The 19,310-nt window shown below is 49.5% G+C and overlaps 1 protein-coding gene across 1 annotated transcript in view; it reads left to right on the top strand.

Moving 5' to 3' along the window:
• Window positions 1–19,310, top strand: part of ARHGAP35 (Rho GTPase activating protein 35) — a 146,825-nt gene that overhangs the window by 115,419 nt on the left and 12,096 nt on the right. The window contains exons 4-5 of the mRNA XM_007997319.3: window positions 15,373–15,450; window positions 16,915–17,046. Coding sequence (XP_007995510.1) covers window positions 15,373–15,450; window positions 16,915–17,046 — 210 coding nt within the window. The remainder of the gene's footprint in view (window positions 1–15,372; window positions 15,451–16,914; window positions 17,047–19,310) is intronic.

The following is a 19,310-nucleotide window of genomic DNA, read 5'->3' as shown; positions in this document are numbered from 1 at the left end:
AGGAAATTCCAAGAGTTTGGGAAACTCTGTGCTAGGAACCAGGGACAAAAACCAAATATATATTTCTTCTACTACTACACTGCCCCATCCCTCCCCCAGAGTTCCTAAATTTAAGACCTTGCTGGTGGGCTTCCTGCACCCTTCCGAGGGTGTGCAGGAGAGGAGGCTACCAGCCTCTACATCTGGAAGGAGCACCAGGAAGGGGCCAGCGTGCCGCGGCAGCACCGTGAGAATCCTGGGCCTGTGTGGGGCTTGTTCTTCACAGTGCACCCCATACATGGTTTATTAGCTAATCTCCCATGAGCCAGAGGACAGTATTAATCTCAAAGTAACACTAATCCCTTTTTACAAGAGGAAACAGAAATCCCTGAGTCCTCTGGCAGAGGCCGTTCACAGCCCATCAGAATGGAAAAGGCCCACGTTCCAGCCCTTTTCCTGTCTTCTCTGCTTTAGGTTGATGAAGCTGTGAGTTTTATAGCATTGGACTGAGCAGATTCAGAATTTTACCAAATGCCTTCCCACTTGGGAAACAGCCACCCTGCAAAAAACCTCCGTGTTTCCCTCCACATTCATCATAGCCACCACTTCCTAGAGCTATCATGAAGAAGAGTTGGCGGTACGAGAGCTGTTAAATTCAGTTAGTTATTTCCCTGCAGTCAGAGAGCCTAGATCTCTGTAATTCTGTCTTTCAGAGAAGGCAGCTAATTTCAGTATAGATACTCCCATCTATCACTGTAACAGTTTAATAGGTACGGTTACAGCTTGAATACACCAACAGGCTTTATGTGAGTAATTGCCGTTATTTGCACTGCTTTGAATTGATGATAAAGTGCTAAAATATGAGGTATACGGTTTCATATGCTATGATTTTTATGGGGGTTCTCTGTTACTTAATCTCTCTCCCTCTCCCTGTAATTCTAGGTTTACTAACGGATTGCTTTCCCACAGTCCAAATAGTTTTAAAACAAAGCTTTCTCCTTTTTTTTGCTACCATTCCTCAACACCCTCCCGTTTTTCTGCTTGCTTGTAAGTTAAGCACAAGTCACTTGCATTCCAGAAATTCCCCATTGCCATAAAGGCAGGCAGTCAGCTCGCCAGCTCTTGCCTGTTCCAGATAAGCAGGGTTCATTTAGCTTGTGACTCGGCATTGCTAGCGGATTTCCTCAGGCCCCAGTGCCCTGATCAGAACAGTGTGCCCTGGCACACCGCCTGGAGAGCCCAGCAGCCAAAGAGAAGTAGAGCTTGTTTCACAAAGTAACCCTGCCCTTCCATCCAAGACAGAAATAGTCTGGGTGGCGGCCCGAGGCCCCGAGACAGTTCCAGCGGGCTGCTTTGCCTGGCTGTCCCGGCTGCACTTGCCTTCTCCGTGGTGGGGAGCTCGGGCAGACAGGTTGCTCTGCCTGAGCGTGCCAACCAGGCCCACGGCTTGTCCTGCTGTATTTGCCAAGGCAGTACAAACAGGACGGTACCAAGGGACAGCAGGATATCCTGTGAGAGTGGTCCCAAGGAGCAGTGCCCACTCTCGGCTGCAGGACCTTCTCGGGCCGTTGGTGGAACTGGCCTGACTGTGCCTTTGAGTTATCACCTGGGGGCTCTGGTGGCCCTTGCTCTTGCTCTTGCTCTTGCTCTGTGTCTGTGTCTGTCTGTTCATCTCACTCACACGCACACCTTCTATGCTGCCTTGCCCATGAGGTTTCACACCCAGCAAATCCCCACGCCTCTATAACCCCTGTCAGTTCTCCTGACCTCTGCTTTTTTCCTGTTCATTTCACCAAAGCCAGTGAAGCACAGATGAACTAACCTCTTCTCCGTGTTACAGTCGCTGTAAAAACATCTAAGACCCACATAAGGTCAGTCTGGGAAGGCTGAGCCCTGATAAAAGGTGACAGAGCAGCCCATTAGCAAGAATGTGACCAGCTTCTGCAGGGGGTGTGGCCCTGTGGGGACTCCCAGCCACAGCCAAACCATGGCTCTACCCTGTAAAAGTTAACAGCCAAGTCTGGAGACAAGACTTAACAGCAGCACATAACTGGCGGTAGTGAAGTAATGAGCCCACTATGTTCCTACTGAAGTCACTGGGAAGAAGGGGAGGAAGAAGGCTTCTTGGGGAATGTAGAACCTCAATACATCTGGAAAGGAAAGTAGGAGTCGGATGCTCCAGCGGCTTAGGGAGCAGCTCCTCCATGCTGGCCCCCTTAAGGCACAAGCCCCTTGAGGACAAACACTTCAGTCACCTTCCCCCCTCTCTTCAACTGGAGAAATGCTGCACTTTTCTTCCTCCTTCCCTCCTTTCCGAAGACAGCTACTGAATGCCTTCCCTGGTACTAGTTACTGCACCAAGCCCAATACACAGGTGGGTAATGAGAGAACTCTGCCTGCTCTGGTGAACTCGGGGATCTACTGGGGGACCAGCATTAAGCAGCTAATCACACAGCTATCCAGCGACTTTTACATGCTGCCCAGGGCTATCAAGGAAGAGCATGGAGGCAGTGCCTTGTGGTGATTGATCAAACATGGGCTCTGGAATCGGACTGCCCGGGTGTGAATCCCAGCCCTGCCATCTGTTTGCCGTGTGGCTCAGTTTGTTCAGTTATAAAATGGGAAGAAGGATGGTAGAATACAACTCACAGAGCTGGTGTGAGGACTGGGTGAGACAGTGCATGTAAAATGTTTACGGCTGGCCCTGGCCCAGAGCATCGGCACTGCGTAAATGTAAGCAATTGTTGGGATCCTATGATAGGAACTTAATTTAGTGTAGGAGTTGGGAAACCTCGGAGGGAGTGTTGTTTAGTCACAGAACAGAGGTAAAAGTGGAAGGAACAACCTGTAGGGAGACCCTGCAAGGTCATCAGGCCTGCAGTGAAGTGTAGGGGGAGGGTGGCGGGCTTGAGCCTGGTGACGGGAACCCCTGAGGCCACATGTTGAAAAGTGTGTGTTGTACCCTAGATTTGTATCCTAGATGACAGGGACTGGGATCAGCCTTCCTGCCTGAGGCTTACAGGCTTCTGACTCTGAAAAGTATTCTTTCTTAGGGAAGAGAGGCCAGGAAAGGGACACTGGGCTGTGATTGGTGACATCTTTGCCTCCTTTCATGGGTCATTGGGATCAGGAACCTGAAGGAAGTTAGCCTCTGCCCTCTTTAATGCTTGGGAGGAATCTGTTTGTGACCCCAAGGGGCTTTTCTACTTGGGCCTATGGGTGTTGTGTGTGTGTGTGGTGGGGGGTGTGTGTGTGTGTGTGTGGTGGGGCGTTTGTGTGGTGGGGGTTTGGTGGGATGTGTGTGTGTGGTGTGGTGGGGAGGGTGTGTGTGGTGGGGTGTGTGTGTGGTGGGGTTTGTGTGGTGGGATGTGTGTGTGTAGTGGGGGGTGTGTATGTGGTGTGTGTGTGGTAGTGGGGAAATAGTACACCTGTACTGTGCTTGCAGTCTGTTTCTTTGTTGGTGGCTCTTTAGCCTGTAAGATCCCTCACAGTGGTGGCACCAGCTCTCCCCAGAGTCATACTGCCATCACCCCTGTGCCACTGGGCCTGTGTGGGCATGCCAGCAAAGTCACACTTCAGAGCACGAAGACATCTCATGTTCTTGGCAGGAGGGCTCTCCCAGCTGCTCCTGGCTTTGAATGTTCACTCCCGTTTTGCAGAGCGCAGTCAACTCACCTCGATTATGGACCACACTCTTCCTCCAGAATGGGCAGGGTGCCAGCTCTAGGCTGGCCTCAAGTTCTTCGCTGGCATGGTTTTTTAAGCCCAACTGTTGGGATATGCGTTTTCTTGAAAGTCAGGGAAAAGAACAGAGCCCCCTGTCAGGCTCAGAGCAGGTCCAGAAGCCCTACTTGACGGTTCATGGCAGCAAATGCATGGGCAGCTTCTGAAGGATCAGTCAGATGCTGGAGCCATCTGATCCCCCAGACCTGGTGCAATGTCGCACCTCCTCCCTCCTCCTCAGCCCTGAGATTTATGACACGGCCGTGTGCACATCACTGGCATCGGGAACGTATAAAGCCACAGTGCCTGCTTGTGGCACTCACACCCAGTCAAGTCATCCTAATAGAGCGTTAGTGGCCTTCTGTCATGGGGGGAAAGTCTGGCACAGGCAGAAGCAGGTCTTGACTGACAGGGGAATTACCCGGGAAGACAGCTAACAAAGGGGCAGGGGAGGGGCAGAGGACCCAAGTGTTCTAGGAAGAGAGCAGCCAGAAAACCACCCAGTCACCTCCCAAGCAGGAAGGCAGCAGGGGGAGCTGCGGGGACTCGTGTGGTTTCAATAGTAGAACTTCTGCGGAGAGGCACAGCGAGGAAATTTCTATGGAGAGGAGGCCGTCATTCTTGTGCCAGACATCCTTGCCCTCCAGTTCACAGAAGAGAAAATTGAGGGCCTAGCGCGATGGCTCATGCCTGTAATCCCAGCACTTTGGGAGGCTAAGGTGGGCGGATCACAAGGTCAGGAGTTCCAGACCAGCCTGGCCAATATGGTGAAACCCTGTCTCTACTAAAAATACAAAAATTAGCTAGGCGTAGTGGCGGGCGCCTGTAATACCAGCTACTCAGGAGGCTGAGGCAGGAGAATCTCTTGAACCCGGGAGGCAGAGGTTGCAGTGAACCGAGATTGTGCCACTATACTCCAGCCTGGGCGACAGAGCAAGACTCCATCTCAAAAAAAAAAAAAAAAAAAGGAAGAGAAAATTGAATAGAGTGTGGATAAAGAGGCGAGTTCATCTGACTAGATAGACAAGGGAGAAATGGAAAATCTTCATAAGCCATCATGAATCTGGCATTTATGGGATGTGTACATATCATATTTAAAGGAGAAGGGAACAGGGAGCTAGCATTGGCGGTAATAGCATAACATTTAAACACGCCATCAGCTGAGACAATTGAGTTAGCCAGTTCAAATCACAGCACCACCACTTACCCAGTTCCATGGCCTTGGGCAAATGGCTTAGCCTCTCTGAGCCTCCATTTGCTGTTTGCAGATTGGTAGTAAAAATAATATTTACCGCAAAGAATCATTGGAAGGATTCACTCTGTATTTCTAGTAAAGAGCTTAGAATGGTACATGGTATATAGTAAATTCTCAGTCGGAAGTTAACTATTATTGTCGTTACTATTATGATTATTTCAGTATGCCATCCATTTGTGGTACTACTTGTTTTCGTTTGCATAATTTCTTTTAATATTCACAGCATCTTGCCTGAGCGCGGTGGCTCACGCCTATAATCCCAGCACTTTGGGTGGCCAAGGCGGGCGAATCACCTGAGGTCAGGAGTTCAAGACGAGCCTGACCAACATGGTGAAACCTCGTCTCTACTAAAAATACAAAAATTAGCCGGGCGTGGTGGTGGGCGCCTATAATCCCAGCTACTTGGAAGGCTGGAACAGGAGAATCGCTGGAACCTGGAACTGTGGAGGTTGCAGTGAGCCGAGATCGCACATTGCACTGTAGTCTGGGAGACAAGAGTGAAACTCTTGTTGTCTCCAAAATAATAATAATATTTACAGCATCTTGACAGACTCATTAATGATGTCATTACCCCATTTTTGGATGAGGATTCCAAGCCCCTGAGAGGAGAGGTGATTTACTCTCAGGTATCCAACCTAGCTATAAGACACAAGCAGGCCGGGCGCGGTGGCTCAAGCCTGTAATCCCAGCACTTTGGGAGGCCGAGACGGGCGGATCACCAGGTCAGGAGATCGAGACCATCCTGGCTAACACGGTGAAACCCCGTCTCTACTAAAAACACAAAAAACTAGCCGGGCGAGGTGGTGGGTGCCTGTAGTCCCCGCTACTCGGGAGGCTGAGGCAGGAGAATGGCGTAAACCCGGGAGGCGGAGCTTGCAGTGAGCTGAGATCCGGCTACTGCACTCCAGCCCGGGCGACAGAGCAAGACTCCGTCTCAAAAAAAAAAAAAAAAAAAAAAAGACACAAGCAGGATCAGAACCGAGGTCACTTTGGTGTCAAAGCCGTGCATGTTTTAAAATGTTTTTCTACAAATTGTCTTGTTTTGGCCAAGCTCTCAGAATAGGTCATGCCTACAGGCAGGTGCCATTGTTGAGGCTTGTTAAGAGTATAGAGAAAAAAAGAATACTGGCAGGCATTGTGCAGTGGACTGTGCATAGACGCTCTCGTTTATTCCATTGTATAGTCAGATGAGCCGAGGTCGGGGCAGGAATCGAACCCATGTCTCCCTGACAGCAGAACTCAGGTGCTCATCCACTTGTTGACAACCAGCTTTCCACTTAGATCATTAGGATAATAGCTACTCTCTCAGGCTAAGTGCTAAGATCTCATTAAATACATACCACCAGGGGATGAGGTGAGAATTGTTTATCTTTGTTATACATAGAAGGAAATGGAGACATAGTTGCTTTGATTTTGACCTAAACACTCTCCTGCCCCCTCACCCTTTCATCTTCCATTGAGGTGAGATTGGGGGAGTGCGGCAGTGTGGTCCTCAGAAGACACACTATAAATACACTGTTAGCACTGAATGAAAAAGAAAAGCTTCATACCTTTCCACAGCGGTGGGTCCTCTTCAAGACCATTTGAATTGGATGCTCTGGAGTTTCCTTCTCTCCCTGAGTGCTTAGCACCCCTCCAGCCTTGCAGTTTAGCCTGCCTTAGACTTAGTCTTGCATGTGTAAAAGAAAAAGGGAATAGTTTATTAGATGTTTCCAGCCTCCAGAAAAGTCCACAAAAGCTGTTAGTTAAGGCCTGTCTGGCATGGGGTGTTTTAGAGTACTAGCAGTGCCAATTAAATTTTTTTAAAGGACTAAGTGCTGAGTTTTTATATCTAAATATAGAAAGTAAAAAATAAGCGAGTCTGAGTTCGTCTTGGAGGAAGTATTGATGTGTAGCTAGAAAGGAAACTTTGGAGGAACTGAGTCCTGGTGTGAAGGAGCAGAAGCAAAGCCTGATGCTTGCCGACAGCACTGCTGCTAAGAAGGGCCTGCCTGGGGTCCAGGATCAAAACCTGTTTGGATATTTCAGAAAATCAGGATACCAGGAAAGGAGGTGATTTTCCCTCTTGATTTCCAAGCTCTGAGGGGCATCTCTCCATTTTCTTAGTGTTCATCCTGCCACAGGCACCTCTCAGGAGCAGGGCCAGCCACCACAGCTCTGACAGGGCAGTCGAAGACTGAAATACCAGTTCCTAGTTCATGGGGAAGTCCCCACCAGCTCGCATCGGAGGACCGTCTAGTCCTCCTATGTCACCAAAGTATTTTTTGGTGTTTTGTTTTGTTTTGTTTTGAGATAGGGTCTCATTCTGTCTCCCAAATTGAAGTGCAGTGGTATGGTCATGGCTCACTGCAGCCTCGACCTCCCGGGCTCAAACGATCCACCCACCTCAGCCTCCCAAGTAGCTGAGACTACAGGCATGCCACCATGCCTGGCTAACTTTTTATTTCTTGTAGAAATGGAGTCTCACTATTTTGCCCAGGTTGGTCTTCAACTCCTGGGCTCAAGCAATCCTCCCGCCTTGGCCTCCCAAAGTGCTGGGTTTACAGGCGTGAGCCACCACCCCTGGCCTGCCAAAGTACTTTTGTGGAAGACCAAGACTGAAAACTTTGTAAAGGAGCTGGGTGCGATGGCTCACGCCTGTAATCCCAGCATTTTGGGAGGCGAAGGCGGGCAGATCACTTGAGGTCAAGAGTTTGAGACCAGCCTGGCCAACATGGCGAAATCCCATCTCTACTAAAAATATAAAACTTGGCCAGGTGCAGTGGCAGGCGCCTGTAATCCCAGCTAGTTTGGTGGCTGAGACACAAGAATTGCTTGAATCTAGGAGGGGGAGGTTGCCAAGATCGTGCGACAACACTCCAGCCTGGGTAACAGAGCATGTGTGACTCCATCTTAAAAAAAAAAAAGGCCGGGCGCGGTGGCTCAAGCCTGTAATCCCAGCACTTTGGGAGGCCGAGACGGGCGGATCATGAGGTCAGGAGATCGAGACCATCCTGGCTAACCCGGTGAAACCCCGTCTCTACTAAAAAATACAAAAAACTAGCCGGGCGAGGTGGCGGGCGCCTGCAGTCCCAGCTACTCGGGAGGCTGAGGCAGGAGAATGGCGTAAATCTGGGAGGCGGAGCTTGCAGTGAGCTGAGATCTGGCCACTGCACTCCAGCCTGGGCGACAGAGTGAGACTCCGCCTCAAAAAAAAAAAAAAAAAAAAAAAAAGGCTGGGTGTGGTGGCTTAGGCCAGGCACGGTTCCTCATGCCTGTAATCCCAGCACTTTGGGAGGCTGAGGTGGGCAGATCAGGTGGTCAAGAGATTGGGACCAGCCAGGCGCGGTGGCTCACACCTGTAATCCCAATACTTTGGGAGGCCAAGGCAGGCGGATCACCTGAGGTCAGGAGTTCGAAACCAGCCTGGCCAACATGGAGAAACCCCATCTCTACTAAAAATACAAAATGAACCAGACATGGTGGCGCACACCTGTAATCCCAGCTACTCGGGAGGCTGAGGCAGGAGAATCACTTGAATCTGGGAGGCGGAGGTTGTGATGAGCCGAGATTGTGTCGTACTCCAGCCTGGGGAACAAGAGCAAAACTCCGTCTCAAAAAAAAAGAGAGAGAGACAGATTGAGACCATCCTGGCCAACATGGTGAAACCGTGTCTCTACTAAAAATACAAAAAGTAACTGGGCTTGGTGGCATGTGCCTGTAGTCCCAGCTACTCGGGAGGCTGAGGCAGGAGATTCACTTAAACCTGGGAGGCGGAGCTTGCAGTGAGCCGAAATCACACCACTGCACTCCAACCTGGAGACAGAGCAAGACTCCATCTCAAAAAAAAAGAATAAAACCCGAAACTTTGTAAAGGAATTTATCTGCCTATGGATGCTTGGTAAATATTTGTTGAAAAAATAATAAGGTCTCTGCTTTTCTCAGCTATTTTAAAAATGTTTTATGAAAGTCATACATGGCCATCCATGGTTAAAAGATTAAGGCTGGGAGGAGTGGCCCACGTTTGTAATCCCAGCCTGTAATCCCAGCACTTTGGGAGGCCAAGGCGAGTGGATCACCTGAGGTCAGGAATTTGAGACCAGCCTGGCCAACATGGTGAAACCCCATCTCTTCTAAAAATACAAAAATTAGCTGGGTGTGGTGGTGGGTGCCTGTAATCCCAGCTACTCGGGAGGCTGAGGCATGAGAATCGGTTGAACCCAAGAGGCCGAGGTTGCAGTGAGCCGAGATCGAGTCACTGAACTACAACCTGGGCGACAGAGTGAGACTTTGTCTCAAAAAAAAAAAAAAAAAAGATTAAATAATGCCTAAGGGCTTGTTTACGTACAAAAAGCAGCAGTTTTCATGCTTTTTGGAAGTGCTTTGTTCCTAAGTATGTGGTATCTATTTTGCCTGGTGTATTACCCCTGATTTTATTGAATCATAGAATTCAAGAGTTCTGATTAAGGCTTCTCTGGAGCCTTAGAGCTCTGGCACATCTTCTAGAATGGCAGTTCTCCAAGTATGGTTCCCTGGCCAGCAGCAGCAGCATCACCTGGGAATGCATTAGAAATGCAGATTTTGAGGCCAGGCGCAGTGGCCCACACCGAGCATCCCAGCATTTTGGGAGGCAATGGCAAGAGAATCGCTGGAGCCCAGGAATTTGGGACTAACCTGGGTAACAAAGTGAGACCCCCATCTCTACAAAGAAAATTAGCCAGGTGTGGTGGCACACACCTGTAGTCCCAGCTACTCGGGAGGCTGAGGTGAGAGGATCGCTTGAGCCCAGGAGGTTGACGATACAGTGAGCTGAGATGGTGCTATTGCACTCCAGCCTGAGTGACAGAGTAAGACCTTGTGTACAAAAAAAAAAAAAAAAAAAAAAATTCTTGGGCTCCTCTCCAAACTGACTGAATCCAAAACTCTGTGGCTGGGGCCCCCGCACCTGCACTGTAACAGGCCCTCCAGGTGACTCTGCTACATGCTCACTCTTGAGAAATAGTGATATCAAGCATCATAGAAGAACAACTCAGGTACTAAAATCTCACAGGATTCAAATTCCATCTGTGCGACTCACTCACTCTCTACATGTTCCTTTACCTCCTAGCCTCAGCATTCCTGTCTGTAGAATGGCATAATAATCACCAGTCTAAGCTGGGCGCGGTGGCTCAGCCTGTAATCCCAACACTTTGGGAGGCCGAGGCGGGTGGATCACGAGGTCAGGAGATCGAGACCATCCTGGCTAACACGGTGAAACCCCGTCTCTATGAAAAATACAAAAAAATTAGCCGGGCGTGGTGGCGGGCGCCTGTAGTCCCAGCTACTCGGGAGGCTGAGGCAGGAGAATGGCATGAACTCGGGAGGCGGAGCTTGCAGTGAGCCGAGATGGTGCCACTGCACTCCAGCCTGGGCGACAGAGCAAGACTCCATCTCAAAAAAATAATAATAATAAAATAATAATAATAATAATAATCACCAGTCTGGCGGAGTTATTGTGAGAACTGCTGTGAAAAGGCACGAAAGCGCTTAGCATCGTGTGCCTCGTACAGAGTAAGCATTTGATAGATGGCTTATCATTTTTGTTATTAGCTTCCTAGACCAGGTATTCATCTTTTTAAACAGTACCCCAATCAGATGGTTGCCTGGTGAGAGGAGATTCAAAAATTCTCATCTATTCCAATGAATGACAGCTATGGTTGTTAATAGTTATATATTGAGAGAATATTTGCCATTCTGTAATTTCCATTCTTGATTATGACTCTGTTCCCTAGAACCATTGGAACAAGACTTTTCTACGTGGCCTTGTTCAAATATTTGAAGATAGTGATCTTGGCTGTTCTGAGCTTTTTCTTGTTCTATTTCCAAAGATTAACTTAAACATAGAAGATAATTGCAGCCAGTAGGGAGGGCTTTTTAAAAAGAAAGAGAGAAACAGAAAAGGCCTGCAGCCAAGGCTATGCTTTGGTGATGTGGGTCTTTGGAGATTTCTGGTAGGTAAGGATGCCTGTAAGTTTAAGGTTAAGGCTTTCTCAGATGGACTTGGGAGCCTGCAGTAGACATGGTGGGTGGAGGTCACTGTTGGTAAGAATTCTGCCTTCTGCCGCTGGCAGGTGTGGGCCAGAGTCACCCCTAGAGTGTTTCCATGTAGGAACACTCGGGTGTTCCAGACACAAATGCCTTAATATCCAGCATCTTTGCCAGGGGGTCTGCTCCAAGACCCCAGCCCTTTTCCTGCTGTGGTCTCAGGCCTTTGGCAAGCTGCCCGTACTCTTTCCAGCATCCTATTTCTCACCTGGGTTGCCAGCTCCCTGCAACCTTGGTGGTGTTTGCAGCCTGCTCTCAGTTTTTTTTAATCTTTCTTTAATTGATGTCTAATTAGTAGTTATGAGAAATTGCGCTAGCCAAGCAAATGCTACCTTTCCTAAATTATGCCATGGTATTGTGTACAACAGCAGCAAGGTTGCTATTTTAAAATGGGATTGCATAAAATAAACATGTGCCCAGATGACAGGAAGTACTAAGTTGATGATTAATTGATGCTCTGGTGCAGCCTCGTGCTTTCCAGTGCTTCCATTTTTGTGATGATCCATCTAGTGAGATTTCAGCAGGTCCACACCACTGATAATTGCCAGATCGCTAATTTGCAGTTCGTCTCCTGCCCTCTGATGCCGGGGCCGGTGGCCATTAGGAGGCAATGCAGAGCAGTCCTCAGTCCCGCTGAAGGTCAGGCTCACCAGAAGGTGATGTGCCACCTTCGGCTGGCCGGGTCTTCTGCAGCTCAGAGACTGCCTCTCTACACTGAGACTCAGGAACGGCGACATTGCTGCGTTATTCCAGGCTCTTGAGACTGGTGCTATTTGTTCTATCATTTTCTTTGTATTGTGGAGGGCTGATAATCAGGGAAAGGGAAAATAACTTAGATTTAGTTTTATTTGTTTTTTTCAAATTAGGAGATGAAGACTTGAGCCTGCTGACACATACCCAAGGCTTGCCCAGATGTGAAATAGGTAGAAGTTTAAGTATGTCTTGACAGCAGTTGAGAAAAGAGTCCGTGGAAAAATTACTAACTAGGGCTGGTGAGCAGCGTCTCAACAGCACAGGGGGTAGGGGTGTGCCATCTCAAAAGCTGCGCGGGTGCTTAGGCCAGAGGACTTCACTCAAATGTGGTGTTGCTTCTGGGAAAGGGGGGTGCTGTGGTCTGGACCACAGCCTGGTGGATTAATAGGAAGCGGCAGAAGCTGGAGCCAGGTGTCTTCTGGAACAGTAAGGAGGCAGGACAGTGGCAGAGGCCCCGGACTCAGACCACTCTGCCTCTCAGCAGCTGTGATCTGGGGCAAGGACTTCACCTTTCTGAACCTTAGTTTTCTCATGTGTATTCTCTACCCACCCAATAGCTCCTCCCATGAGGTGTGGGAGATTAAATGGCATCATCGTTTATTTAATAAACAAGCGAATGGTGGATGGGGACAAAGCACCTAACTCAGTGCACAGCGTGTGACCACTCTGGAAAGTGCCAGCACTTCTCCCAAGTGAGTACAGCAGTGGCAGCTCCTTTGTAACTAGGCGTTGCATGGTAGGATGTCCCTGGGGTTGGTCCATTAACCTCCTTTTCTCTCGGGGGAAGGGCCTTGGTGCAATTAACAGCTTTTAAGCCAGGGAATTGATACCTCTTGTTCCAGTGTTCTTGAAGTCTCAAGAAGTCTGGGACCCCAGAAAACAGGCAGGCCAGTTGCTTTTATCTTGCCTGATGGCTGTCTCTCCAGAGGTAACAGTGACGATGACAACCAACACATGGCTTTCTGGAGCCTGACTGACTCCAGGGCTCGGTGCTCTCCACTGTCCACACTGTTTCTGGCATCCAGTGGCAGCACCCACGGTGTTTCCTCTGTGCACCTTCAGCAAGACAGAGTCGCTCAAAGCCAGTCTTCAGAAGGGACCCAGTGTTGCTTTAGCCATGAGACCCCGTGTCAGTTTTCACAGTGACTTCACCATCCTTTAGATAAAGTCCTTGAGATCTTGATGGCTTCCAGTGGACTTCTTTCCCAGGACAGGGCGAATGGACGCAGTAGGCAGCTTGGAATCCACTCTGAGCTGAACAGCGCTACTCTGCCCAGGGTAGGATGGGGAGGGAGTGGGCGTCCATCCTTCCCTTGATATTTTATTCTAACTTACTTATTTAATTGACTTTTACTACTTTTTTTCTTATATCACACTATACACCAAATAAGTTCCAGAATGATCACAGAATGAAATGATTCTTTAAACTGATAAAAAGAACGAGAAGGAAAAAACAATAGCTGATACAGGAATGGGAAAAACCTATTCTAAGCATAAAAACAAAGGAAGACATCATAAAGAAAATGGTCTTAAAAACCTAAAAAATTTTTGAATTATATACTTCAACAAATTCAATAAAATTAGAAGACAAATAACAAAAAGGAAAAATGTAAACATATATAACGTTGATATAATTACTTAATATTCATGGAGTTTCTCAAGTTCAAAATAAGAATCACTACAATAAAATTAACAAGAACATGAATAGGATATTCACAAAGTAAGAAATACCTATATCTAGTAATCTGTTAAGCTTTTACTAGTTGTCAAAAAAACATACTTGTGAGTTAATTTTCTTTTTTTTTTTTTTTTTTTTGAGGCTGAGTTTCGCTCTTGTTGCCCAGGCTGGCATACAATGTGCAATGGCACGATCTCAGCTCACCACAACCTCCACCTCCTGGGTTCAAGCAATTCTCCTGCCTCAGCCTCCCGAGTAGCTGGGATTACAGGCATGCGCCACCACACCCTGCTAATTTTGTATTTTTAGTAGAGACAGGGTTTCTCCATGTTGGTCAGGCTAGTCTTGAATTCCTGACCTCAGGCGATCCACCCACCTTGACCTCCCAAAGTGCTGGGATTACAGGTGTGAGCCACCACACCCAGCGCGAGTTAATTTTCTAACAGTAAAAACTTGGAAAACCGTGTATCACTGTTTTTTTTCTTTTCTTTTTTTTTTTTTCGAGACACAGTCTCACCTGTTACCCAGGCTGGAGTGCAGTGATGTGATCTCAGCCCACTGCAACCTCCGCTTCCCAGGTTCAAGCGATTCTCCTACCTCAGCCTCCCAAGTAGCTGAGACTACAGGTGCGCACCACCACTCACAGCTAATTTTGGGGGTTTTTTTGGGGTTTTTGGGGGGTTTGTTTTTGTTTTTGTTTTTTGAGACGGAGTCTCGCTCTGTCGCCCAGGCTGGAGTGCAGTGGCGCGATCTTGGCTCACTGCAAGCTCCTCCTCCCGCGTTCATGCCATTCTCCTGCCTCAGCCTCCCAAGTAGCTGGGACTACAGGCGCCCGCCACCTCATCCGGCTAATTTTTTGCATTTTTAGTAGAGACAGGGTTTCACCGTGTTAGCCAGGATGGTCTCGATCTCCTGACCTCATGTTCTGCCCGCCTCAGCCTCCCGAAGTGCTGGGATTACAGGCGTGAACCACCGCGCCCGGCCTGCTAATTTTGTATTTTTAGTAGAGATGGGGTTTCACTATGTTGGCCACACTGGCCTTGAACTCCTGACCTTAAGTGATCCTCCTGCCTCAGCTTCCCAAAGTGCTGGGATTACAGGCATGAGCCACAGCACCCAGCCAACCCTGTATGATTAACAGCACGACTATTCTTACAGTGGTCATATACTTTGGTGTCTTTAAAATCATGTAAAAGAATAAGAACTTGAAGTGATTAGAATAAGTTCACAACACACTTTGCTTTTTTGTTTGTTTTGTTTGGTGTTTGTTTGTTTTGTTTTGTTTTGTTTGAAACGGAGTCTTGCTCTGTCGCCCAGGCTGGAGTGCAGTGGCGCAATCTCTGCTCACTGCAAGCTCCGCCTCCTGGGTTCACGCCATTCTCCTGCCTCAGCCTCCTGAGTAGCGGGGATTACAGGCACCCACCACCACGCCCAGCTAATTTTTTGTATTTTCAGTAGAGACAGGGTTTCACCATGTTAGCCAGAATGGTCTTGATCTCCTGACCTTGTGATCTGTCCACCTTGGCCTCCCAAAGTGCTGGGATTACAGGCGTGAGCCACCGCGCCCGGCCACAACACACTTTGCAAGTGAAAATGATGGGTTAAAATATATATTACCTCTTAATGAAAATGAAAAACTCAAGAGTATACATCAAAATATGAACAGAAGTTATCTTTAACTGCTGTGCTTCTACAGTCTTTCCATTTTTACCAAAGAACAAATACTTTAAAATTTTTAAGTGGAGAGCAATGAGTTGAAGCATCTAGAAAAATCTAACAGGAGTGTGCTGAGGCCTGCTCCTCTCTTGTGGTGGGCACCTCATGGACTTTCCCTGGCTTTCTCCTTCTGTCTTCGAGCCTAGCCCTCCTCATTCTCTGCTCTCCAGTTCCTACTCCTAAGACCCTGCCTGTTTCTCCTCAGGACTGAGCACGGAAGGCATCTACCGGGTCAGCGGGAACAAGTCAGAGATGGAGAGTCTGCAGAGACAGTTTGATCAAGGTAAGGCGCAGCCTGGCCAGGTGTCCGAGGCCAGAGCTGGTCATGGCAAACACAGCTGCCTTGGTGAACTGTCTGTGGGGCCTCGGGGCACTCCTGCCAGCACAGACCCAAAGTCACAAGGTGCTGAAACTGAGAAACAGACCATGTGTGGCCGCAGTGGGGAGGAGTGGACTGGGTCCTGTCAGTGAACCCTCCCTGCCAAAGCTGGGTTATGTAGGCCACTCCCCACACCGCCACTCACAGATGCTCTTCCAGGTCACCCAGGCACACGCCTCCCTCACCACACTGAAGAGTTTTGCCTGTTTGGCCATGCAGAGCTAGTTGCAGGCACATGATACACAAGTCGGGTTGAGATGTGATCCTGTTTTGCCAGGGCCTCAGATCTATCCTCCTCACAAAGTCCCAGTGCCAGAGAAAGCGAGGGACCATCGTGTGAGGAGCTGAGCCCTTGGGACACAGACCCAAGTTACATAGTTCTTGGCAGGGACTCTCTTCTCCTAAGCCGAGCCAGCTTCAAGAGGCCTAAAGTCAGGCAACCAAATTCTACCTCTTGGAATTGACCACACTGTGGGATGAGAAACCACGTCCCCCAGTGCCAGCAGCAAAAGCACCGGAGCAGGGCACATTCCCATCTGTCAGCAGCCAGGGCAGGAGGCACCACCCAGAGCAGACACCACACCCACTCCCCAGGTGGGCAGCCCTTGCACCTTGCAGCACCGCAGTTGGGCTCAGCTGGCCGCAGCAGGCAGAGGGCACCACACGAGAGGGAGACGCCTGCTAATCTGTGGGTTAGGAGACACGAGGCCAAAGTGAGGGGAGAACCCCCGGTGTGGGATGCATCTGTATATATGGGAGATCCTGTACCAGCTTACCTCCCCCACAATGGAACCTGGTACTGTCCATCCATAGAGATTTCTTCGTCATCAGGAATGCACTGAAGTATGTATGCAACAAGAAGGAAAGCAAGAGATGGGTCAGTGGTACTGGTGGCTGGGAAGGGCCAGAGAGAGAAAAAATGAGCCTATTTGCCCTCCCACCATAGGGGACAAGGATGGAGGCGGCAGTCACAGTGGTTGCTAACATCTCTGTGACCTACCTGGAAAGTGAGCCACCCTTAAGGAAAGCTGCCTCCTTCTTCTGTGATGGGAAAGGAGTAAGGAAGAGGTAACAGCATATCAAAGCCAGATGAGGGCAAGCTCCTGGCACTGAAAACCAGCATCCCTGCCCTGAGGGTGGTGGAGGAGGCAGTTCAGCAGTCTTGGAAAGAGGTGCTGGGGCCAGCCCATGCCTGAACCTCAGAACTCGAGTTAGCACTCCCACAGGTCCCAGCCCTCCAATCCGTGTCAGTCCTGAGGCCGTCCCTGGCTCCTTAAGGTTTCTCTAGCCTCTCCCGAGCCCCGAGTTGTCCTGATGCTTCTGCCTGGCTTGGAATGGTTTGTCCTTACTCTCCTGACTTCCTTTCAGACCATAACCTGGACCTGGCAGAGAAAGACTTTACGGTGAATACCGTGGCCGGTGCCATGAAGAGCTTTTTCTCAGAACTGCCTGACCCCCTGGTCCCGTACAACATGCAGATCGACTTGGTGGAGGCACACAGTGAGTACCGGCAGCCCAGTGTTGGGTGGATTGAGGGAGAAAGGGCTCAGCACTGGAAGAATAGGTCCTGCCCTCAGAATGGACACTGGCTCTTAGAGCTGACGTTTGAAGGACAGAAGGCAAGGGAATTAACCAGATGACAATGGGACTTGCAAATCGGGCTCTTGCCCTTGTAGACCTTAGATGCTTATCTGGGGGTTGCACCAAGAGAGTTGCAGGTTTCCCTCATACTCTCATTAGTTAAGAGCATGGTTTTTGGTGTCAGACTTGGCTCCTTTGCTTGCGGCCAACTTAACCTTCCCTGCCCCTTAGTGTCCTGCTGTTGTTACATCCCTACTCCTGCAGATGAAATTCGGTTCGGAAAGGCCTAGAAGTGAGGCTGTGAACAGCCTATTTAATAGTAGGTCTTATTTTCCTTTCCCCTCTTCTTACCTGTCTTCTCCCACCTCTCATGTAATGAAGTTAACATGCGTCTAGGGTCCTACAGCCTCTTAGGAAGCCGGCCTCTGGAGGGAAAGAGACAACTCCAGTGGCCAAGTGATCATTTGATGCTGTAGCAAATGAGCACCTCTGGTTTTAGTGGTATCCTGTGTGCTGTGCCACCTTGCCTCATCAGCTGTTCCTGCCCCAACCTGCCTCTCTCTAGAGGTGTTTGTCCAGATGGGCGAGCCTTCTCACTGGCCAGCCTTTCCCTGGACTTGGCGTAGTACCACAGAGGATGCCTGACCTCTCAGAGCGTCCCACCATGTGGCCCTCACTACCTTTTAAGTCATCAGCAGCCTTCCTGCTTTGTGCCTCTGGCCGGCCAAGACCCAGCAGCAGCCCTTGCTGTGCAGCTGCAGAAGGGAGTGTCTCTGCCAGCTGCCCAGAGATGACAGCCACCCCATGATCCAGCGATCAGAGGGTGGGGAAGAGGAAAGGAGATGTGTTCCTCATGGGCAGGACATTGGTCTCATCATGTCACTGCCCAACTCTAAAGAGGGAGCTTTAAACAAGCCTCATTTACTCACAAGGCTGATGGTGTAGGCAGAAATTTGAGGGAGGTGATGGATCAGCATGACTCCAAGTCCTGGGTCACTGACTCTAAGTAGCATCTAAGGGAGACAGGTGTGGAGGAAGCCCACCCCTGAACTGTCAGAGCCTCAATAGTGACAGGGCTGCGGGACCTCCAAGGTCACCCTTCCAGGGTCTGCACTTCCTGTGGTGTCTATTTTCACAGTCTGGATGCCACTTTCACTTTATTCTGTCCACACTCTCTTAGCTGACTGGAATGTTCACAGCTCCTGACCTAGCTAAGCCCACAGGGATGGGGCAGGAGAGCATGGTACTCCTGGGACGGTCATAGAGTAGCCTGCCTTCTGAAGACGGGAGTCAGGGTTTCTCCAGAGCAGTTAGTGGGTGGGGACAGTTGCCGGCTTCTCCCCTGATCCTGCTGTCGGAAGATAGAGGCTTTCCCAGCAGTCACTTCTCCAGGAGGCTCCAGGCAGGCACAGATGTGAAGTCGCATGGGAAATCTCTATTCTGGAGCCAGCTTTCTTTCCATGGAAGCTTGTCTCACAGTGGAAGTTAGGAAAAGAGGAAGGCATGGACTGACACCCAGTTTGCTGGAAGCCGGGAATTCCTGTCTGCATTTGTCTTGACTTGGCGCCATCTAGAGGTGCGTGGAATCCTGCCATCCGGCAGAACCCCATTGTTTCTGCGGGAACTGCTGACACAGCATCTTTTTGTGTAGGGTTGGGGGGCCGGCAGGAACGGGAGGTGCTATTGATAGGGAATCAGCTGCCCTTCCCACAGCAGCTTCCACTGCTCAGGAGGTGGCTTCTTACCGCCGCTACTGCAGCAGCCTGGGAAAGGGTGGAGGTTTCCCACTTCCTCTTCCCATTGTGTGTTTCCTGTCCCCCACGGTACTCAGCGGGGGCTCCGTTGTCTTGAACCTGACTGATGGGGGTGGGAGAGGAGAAGATCTTGCTGACATGGCACCTCTCTGGGCCAGAGCAGTTGACTGAAAAGCTAGGCTGTGGATGTTGCAGGGCCAGGTTCAACTGAGCCACAGATACCAGGCAGTGTAAAAGTTAGTAGTGTTAAGGGATAGTATGGAAAAAAGATGATCATGCCCCAAAGTAGCTCTTCCCAGACTGGCTGGGGTTTCCATGGCTACATCAACTTGACCAGCTCTTTCTACTTAATCCCTGAGAGCAATTGTGTCTCTATATGTTCAGGCCTTGAAACCAGTTTCAGATCCCATCACAACAAGTGTCAAGGTC

Source organism: Chlorocebus sabaeus, chromosome 6 (genome assembly GCF_047675955.1).
Source record: "Chlorocebus sabaeus isolate Y175 chromosome 6, mChlSab1.0.hap1, whole genome shotgun sequence".
Lineage (NCBI taxonomy): Eukaryota > Metazoa > Chordata > Mammalia > Primates > Cercopithecidae > Chlorocebus > Chlorocebus sabaeus.
The sequence above is the reverse complement of the archived record's forward strand: the minus strand, read 5'-3'. Positions and strand labels throughout refer to the sequence as shown.